Here is a 7,720-nt window from a genome sequence, read left to right on the forward strand (position 1 = left end):
CACCCTCCCATCCTCTCTGTCTCTATATTTACTTTGTCTCTCTTGTGACTCTATGAAGGCCCATATATACCCAAACTATCTCTTCACATGGAGGGCCCGCCCACGTCCCTTGGGCCATAACGTATCCTAAACCTCTCCCACAACCCCCCTCCTCCACACCCATACCTCTCACCCACACCTATCCTCTCCTCCACCTTCCTTGACTCCGATATTAACTAGATTGGCCTGGGATATATTTTAGCATCGGAAGAGGGCACACGGCACTGTGTAGCCAAATGAACGCTATGTGGCCCATGAAAGGGTTATTACACCACAAGTTATATTATACAGATAGAATAGGTCTGGGGAGGAAGGGAATAAAGAGATATAGGAGGACTAAGTATGATCATATGCACGGGATTACCTTTTAGGGCTTTGTGTGAGAGGGATATGTATTTGTCATTTAGGTAACATCTTTATAATAATAGGATTAAAAGGCATTTAAGAAAAGTGTGTATATGCTTGTGGGTGTCATTCTTTTCAAGATTGACAAAAAAACGTTTTTAATTAGAAAATATGGAATTTGCATTAGATAATTACATATGAATATCTACACCTATATTGCATAGAATAATTATGTCCATTAGCAGCTCGAACAATAGACATAATATACGTAGATTGCCCATCTTTAAAAATTCGTTAAAAGGGAATTTCATTGGGGACAATGTCAAACACCTTTGGTTATTTTTTTGCATACAAGTTATACTAGCTAAAAAATTTTAGAGGATAATCAATTTCTAGAAAGCAGCTTTATACAAAGGAATCTAACTATTCATTCTACTAGGAAATAAATGTTTACACGATATAATTTACCCGAGAAAAGCTTTATCTTCATTATGCAAACGAAATGAAAAGAAATTATAACAATTCCTTCGAAAATTTGTTCACAACTTCAACCGATGACATGTCTGGAATGTACCTCTACTGTTCTCCAATTGGCTGATTTAGAGAGCATTCTCTAGTTTAATTATCACTATTGTTCGAAAAAACTGTAATTTTTTCACAGGGGGCTTTATTCTTGCAATATGCACTAATATGTCCATGTTCGTGGTCCATATAAAATATGAATGTTAAATTGATGAATCATTAAAGTTTGTAGGTCTATCTGCATTGACGTCCAAGCGAGGGGGGAGGGATACATTATTGTTTAAGAAAATTTCACCTTATTTGTAACAACCATAGACGTCCAAGGGGGGGGGGGGTAAAGTGGGGATTACCCCCCCCCCCCCCAAACTTTTTTCATTTTACCCCCCCCCATTTAAAATTTATCCCTACCCTGGGGGTGCCGTACCAACCATTTAGGAGGGGGTATTTGACCCCCCCCCCCCCCCCAAACAATTTTGGGGGGGTAAATACCGCCGAGGTAAAAATTTGGGGGGTGGGGGTGTAAAAAAAAATTACGGCGCGCCTCGCGCCCCATTTTACCCCCCCCCCAAAAAACAAAGGAAACCCCCCCCCCCCTTAAAATTTTTTACCCCCCCCAAGAAAAAAAACTTGGACGCCCCTGGTAACAACTATGGGCTTTGAACCGCTTTGGTGGGTTTTTGGTTAAATTTGTTATAGGTGGTATTAACGATCCAATTAAATAGAAATTTGGGATTGGAAGATATTACCCCAATTACCCCATCCCCCCTATTTCTTAAAACCTTGCCAAGAAATAATTTTACAATTATTAACTTCAACAATCAACTTTTGTTGTCTTACAATGTTGTGTGCACGCGACAGATTTGTTTGTAATTTTATGCAAATTGCAACAACTAGTTTAAATTCCGAGGGGGAAATATAAACAAAACACAATCCCCCAATCCCCTTAAAAACTCCAATGTCAAATATATAAAAAAAAACGTTTTTGGTTTTTATTTAAAGTTGGTTTATATAACAAAAGCAAAGTAAATAAAGAAATAGTCGAAGTTATATCCTTTTTGCGTTATAAATTTACTATCTTATATCAAAGTAACAAGATGAATATGAGTCTTTCTGGCCGTTTGTACCGAAGAATCTCGCTAACATCTGAACCAAGATGATTCTAATAGGTTATGGGAAGGGTTATAACATTTTTAAGGGTGATTGCCACAACCCTCCTATGTGAAATCGCCCCTAGAAAAAAGCAAAATTGAAAGTTGGCGGGGGTCGCCTTCTCCTGCCTCCCTCCCCCCCCCCCCCGTCACCTCAAGAACCCACAGAGACCTTGTTCCTTGTTCTATAATATAAAGAAGTATGGTTTTCTTGTTTGTCAGTTAAGATCCTCTATTAATTAGACTGATTAAATAATTGTATTGCAGGGAAGCTTCACTTGGGTTCGTGGATGGTAGGAGCACAGTGTCTAGTATGTACTAAAGTTACTCACTTGTCTCACTTTAAACTTTCTTCTTCTGATCAATTTTAAATAACAAACTATAATTTAGCGCGGCGATGGTAAAATCATTCAATCGGTTAAAACATAAATAATTATTTTATAAAACAAGGATGACAACATCCATAAGTAGCGAAGCACAAAAAATTGTGGATGGGAATACGTAGAAGTAGATTTAAAGTATATTTATTAAAATCAAGAATAGATTTATTGGAAAAAAATAAACACAAAACCTTGTTTTATTTTGTATGATGAAGATGGTTAAAGTAAATTACATACTAGATGCACATAACAATGGGGAAAAAAATATTTTGAATCTGTTAATGCAAAAAAGTTTTAAAATTGGACCAAAAATACCAAAGATATGGGAAAATATGTCAAACATATAAAAATAGCCAAAAACCTGCTAAAAGGCAGTTTGGCCGCCATTGTTTCTTTTCTTAAAACGCCAGAAATTTAATTTTAATATCTTTAACTGAAAATTTTTTGAAAATTGGACCATAAACACCAAAGATATAGGTAAAAATGTGAAAAATATAAAAATAGCCAAAAACCTGCAAAAAGGCAGTCTGACTGTCATTGTTTTTTTCTTCAAATTACAGGAAATTTAATTTTGATATCTTTAACTGAAAAAATTTCGAAAATCGGACCATAAACACCAAATATATGGGGATAAATATGAAAAATATAAAAATAGCCAAAAACCTGCAAAAAGGCTGTCTGACTGTCATTGTTGTTTCTTCAAATGACGGGAAATTTAATTTTGATATCTTTAACTGAAAAATTTTGAAAATCGGACCATAAACACCAAAGATATGGGGAAAATTTGGAAAATATAAAAAATAGCCTAAAACCTGCTAAAAAGCAGTCTGACCGCCATTGATGTTTTATAGTTAATTGTGCTCCTTAATGATAGGAATGTTGTCAAAAGCTCTCTATCTTTTATAGTAGCCGAGAAAATCACGTTTCCCCCAATTCATTAATTACGGACAGACGGACGGACGGACGGACAGACGGACGGACAGACGGACGGACGGACGGACGGACGGACATTGTGAATTATAGAGTAGCTTCGCTACTAAAAAAGAACAGTCTTACAGATTTGAATTGTATCACAAAATACATACATGCAAGAAAAAAGAATAAGAATATTATACATATAATATATCTATTTTCGACTTTTGTATATTTATGTGTGCACAAAAGCGTTTGACTTTTTTGCCTATCATTTTTTTTAGAAATTTACTAAAATTCGTTGGCCCCAATAGGTTTTAAGTTTTGCAATTTTTGGGGTCGATACACAGCTTATAGTGCCTAATAAAAAAGACGTCATACAGTACAAATAACCAATGGTAGGCCAGTATACATTTATATTGACCAATGATAAAATATACACTGGACTTTCATTAGTCATTTGTATTGTATGACGTCATTATTTATTAGGCAATATAAGCTGCATCTGATGATAGGGTATATAGAATCAAAATTACTATAAGATAAGCATTAACAATAAGTCCAGTCTTTATGTTGTTTAGGTCTACAGGACACTGGGCACTCAATATCCAAAATATCATTGGCCTCCACGATAGAGGCTACAAAATTATTTGGCTCCAGTTTCCGTCGTGTTGGAAATGGCTGAGTCCTTGGAAATCTCTGACAGGTATAAGCATCATGCGACACTGCACTCCACTTCCCCCAGGGCCATAAATAGCGCTTTAGAAAGCCTTGATCAGGGCCGTAGGCCGCGCGCGGCGCCCAGAATATAGGATCCTTGGCGGCCTGTTTGAATGAGTCGTACAGCAGCCGGCGGACCCGTGAGTTTGTCTGTCCCATGGCCACTCCCCAGCCGCTGCCCAGGACCTCAATTCTGTGGGCCGGATGGTCACGCATGAAGTGGAAATGCTTTGGTGTGGCCAGCCATTCATTTACTGCGGATACCTCACGGGGATTCAACCTGAAACAAAAAACGATTATGACTCGAAGCTCCGTATAGTGCCTATAAAAAATGACGTCATATTAGAATAGTCCCTTATTCTAATAAGACATAATTCGGGATTTTTCGGCCAAAAATGTATTAACTTTAAAGAGCTTCTTATGACTTTATTAATAAATATATTATAATTAATTATATTTTGATTACCAAATCATTTTGAATACCTTAAAAACTTTTTAAAAAATACCTAGACAATGACATATGCTTATATGTATGATATACTTAATTGTCAATCAACTAAACTTAAATGAAAACGATCAAATTACTGAAAGAGTTGATTAAACAGCTTTAAAATAAAATATGTCTTTTCAAATGATCAAATATGATTTTTCTTTAATAAAATAAAACTCAAAGATTTCGTGTTAGAAAAGTTAAAAAATCCATTATTGAGGTAGAAGCTCGCAAAGAATTTTATTTCTTTTCATTGGGAAATATTTGGAAATTTTACCTACATTTTCTATTCAATTCACAATATGGGGCAAATAAAAATAGAATTAAATTATTTAGAGTCCAATTGAGTGTTTAATTTTGCAAATAAAGTTTTTTGGGCTGTAACTTTCAGAAACAGTTACTTTTAATTACGATAAGTCTGTCTTCCGTCCCTCAAAATTAAAGTATATTTATATTCTACGTAGCCGCGCGGCAGACGCCTGCAAGCCTTAATTCCTCTTTTCAAACAATTTTTTATAGCATTTAACCTGGTTTAAATTTGAGGCTTAGCCGTTGCTGACGCAAGGCTGCCGAACCCTGACATATTCTAATATGGTGCTATATTTGTTTTTAGATTTAGACATTATTATCAATTAAGCCATTACATTTACTAAATAAATTCCTTTTTTACTTTAATGTTTGCTGATGTGTCAAATTGACAAAACTTAGCTTATGAATAAACAAGTTTACCTTGAATCAAGATCTCTGGAGAGGTAAACATCAACCTGCGGGTCCATTACAGGAAAAAACCTCCAGTTCATGGCAAAAACTTTGCTAATATTTGTATTAGAGGGTAGCTGGCTCACGTAGCAAAGGTCTAGGTTGGGATGTGCGCAGGCAAACTCGCATAGATCCTGCAGAAGGGAGGATCCAGGTTCCAGGTCGTAGTAGACTCTGACCGTCCAGCCAGGGTACAGCTCTGGTATCAAGTTCACATTGTCCATAATGCCCTTATAGATAATAATAGATGTAAAATTTCAATTCTTATTTGAAGTTTAACAACGGAAAAACATCTAAGATTAAATGATTATTTATTTTATGATGCCCTAATTTTTAACAAATCGAATGAAATGCATTTTAGACCTAATATATTCTATATAAAATGTTTCTGTATGATCATTGATTTTAAGAAATAGCAGAAATGTCTGGTTTTTTTTTATTTTCATTTCAAACTGACCTTAAAATATTTTCTCTTCTTTGCTTTAGATGTGTTTGGATCTCCATAAAACGAGAAGCCGATGACTCTTTGTCCTGGGCCCCTGAGAAATGAATCCTGGCTGCAAGTAGAATCATTAGCAGAGCCACGGACAGGACCTCTGGTCAGTAGGGCACGGCTACAACCACATGCGGACAGGTTTATCTAAAAATAAGAGTAAAAATTGAATACAGAAGTTTTATTATTATACATTACATTAATGATGCAAAGCAACTCGATATCCTCCAATTTCAATTCTTAATATATTTTCAACGAATAAACCTTTCTGGTTCTGCTTTTCTCAAAACCTTTACATGCCCATGGTGTTTAAATTTTTACGAAAATGTCCTTTTTGGCTCTTTTGATTATACTGACCCTAAATAAGGGATAAAAAGAGTTTTAATCTACATAAGGGGTAATTTAATTATCCTAATTGAAGGGTTCATCAATTTATCGTCCATTTTCCTATCCATATAAAATTTTTCTTTAAAAGAAGCAAAGCGTCTCAGTGATTATGATGGACTTATACGATTATGATAAACAAAACTGTCCCATTTGTGGGTTTGTGTATAATTGGTGGAAAAACTTGGATATAATAGTTTTTATAACCCAAATAATATTTACTAAAAATTCTCCAGAGTTTTCAAGGCTGCAAATAAGAGAATGATTTTTATAAAAACAAATTGGGGATTAGTATGATTTAGAGTCCAGTGTCCTCTCCCTCCATACCAACCTGTTGTATCTTCTCATATTGCCAAGGAGTGAATTTATTTGCAGGCTCAGGTTTTTCAGTGACTAGTTTTTTAAAGGTTTTGCTCACTTTTGTAGCCCAGCTACTAGCCTGAAATTATGGGAAAAAATAGATATATCAAGCTTTATAAATGTAAAACAATTAATCTAATATTTACACTTTAATGTTTGATTTTGAAAAATGGAATAGAACGCAAATTTGGGCAATGATTAAAAAAACCTAGAAAAGTGGGAATAAGTTCTAGACAAAGGTAGTTATGTGATTTTAATTTTACCAACTAAGGAATGAAACATCGACCAAAAGAAAGCAAATATTCCCTGCGGGGTGGCCTATATATTCTCCTCTTAAACCTAACCTATACCTTGTTTATAATGTATTACGGGTCAGGGCATAGACAATACAATATTCATTAAGATTTTGGATCATGGAAAGAAAAAGAACTAGCGGGTTTCGTATTTTTTTCACAGTAGCTTTTCTCCTATTTCCAGCCCCTGCGGGAGGCTCTTACACTGCTCTTACACCTATCAAAAGCTACTGTAAAAATACGACGAAACCAACTACTTCGTTTTCTTTCCATGATTTAAGGTTTTTCATTAATTTGATTAGTTAAGAAAAAAATATATCCTAAAACCTTAGGATTCCAGTATTGGAACATGGATTTTAAGACATTGACTGTATCATCTGGTTCTATCTTGTCCAACTTCCTGGGTATGTTGGTATCTATGCCCAGCAAGTTGGCAGTCTTATTCACCAGGAATTTTAGATCAAACATATCAGTTATGTCACTGATTCCTTTAACAATCCACAATCTACTTTATAAATATAATTGATAAAATTAGGATAAAAATTGTATTTCTATATTTTTCTAATAGAATGAAGCTTTTTATAGAACTAGGATAGATTACACGCTTCCCCCTAAAAAATAATATCAAAGGTGATGGGTCTTCCCTTCCTCCAGTTTTAAAGTACCCCTAGAAGCCCCTCGTTTATTACACTAGTTTACAAAGTTTTCTTATTCCCACGTTTTCTTATTCGTGGGCTTAACAACTTTGGGGACTTTACTGAATGCTAATTGGTTGGTTTATTGAGTTGAATATTTAAACGTTTCAACCACTAATTTCAATTTGCAGATTGTGGATGTATATCAATATATAGGCCATTTTCCCTGTATTATCACTA

The 7,720-nt window shown here is 35.0% G+C and overlaps 1 protein-coding gene across 1 annotated transcript; it reads right to left on the bottom strand.

Annotated features, from left to right (window-relative positions):
- Positions 1–3,472: 3,472 nt before the first annotated feature.
- On the bottom strand, positions 3,473–7,352 carry LOC145318321 (uncharacterized). The gene is made up of 5 exons (XM_080159625.1): positions 7,173–7,352; positions 6,524–6,631; positions 5,773–5,955; positions 5,286–5,545; positions 3,473–4,346 (listed from the first exon to the last, which is right to left on the bottom strand). Exons 1-5 carry the CDS (start codon positions 7,311–7,313, stop codon positions 3,896–3,898), a joined length of 1,143 nt encoding a protein of 380 aa, XP_080015751.1. The 5' UTR covers positions 7,314–7,352; the 3' UTR covers positions 3,473–3,895.
- Between the last annotated feature and the right edge of the window lie 368 nt (positions 7,353–7,720).

The sequence above is a fragment of the Acartia tonsa genome, chromosome 4 (assembly GCF_053477335.1).
Source record: "Acartia tonsa isolate MP-2025a chromosome 4, ASM5347733v1, whole genome shotgun sequence".
In the NCBI taxonomy this organism is placed as follows: domain Eukaryota; kingdom Metazoa; phylum Arthropoda; class Copepoda; order Calanoida; family Acartiidae; genus Acartia; species Acartia tonsa.

Excerpts from the sequence above, each read along its gene's own strand:
- LOC145318321 (XM_080159625.1), bottom strand. The coding sequence starts at position 7,313 with ATGTTTGATCTAAAATTCCTGGTGAATAAGACTGCCAACTTGCTGGGC. Across the intron at positions 5,956-6,523 it reads AATATGAGAAGATACAACAG|ATAAACCTGTCCGCATGTGG; the intron begins GTTGGTATGGAG and ends TCTTATTTTTAG. Across the intron at positions 5,546-5,772 it reads AGAAGAGAAAATATTTTAAG|GGCATTATGGACAATGTGAA; the intron begins GTCAGTTTGAAA and ends ATTATCTATAAG.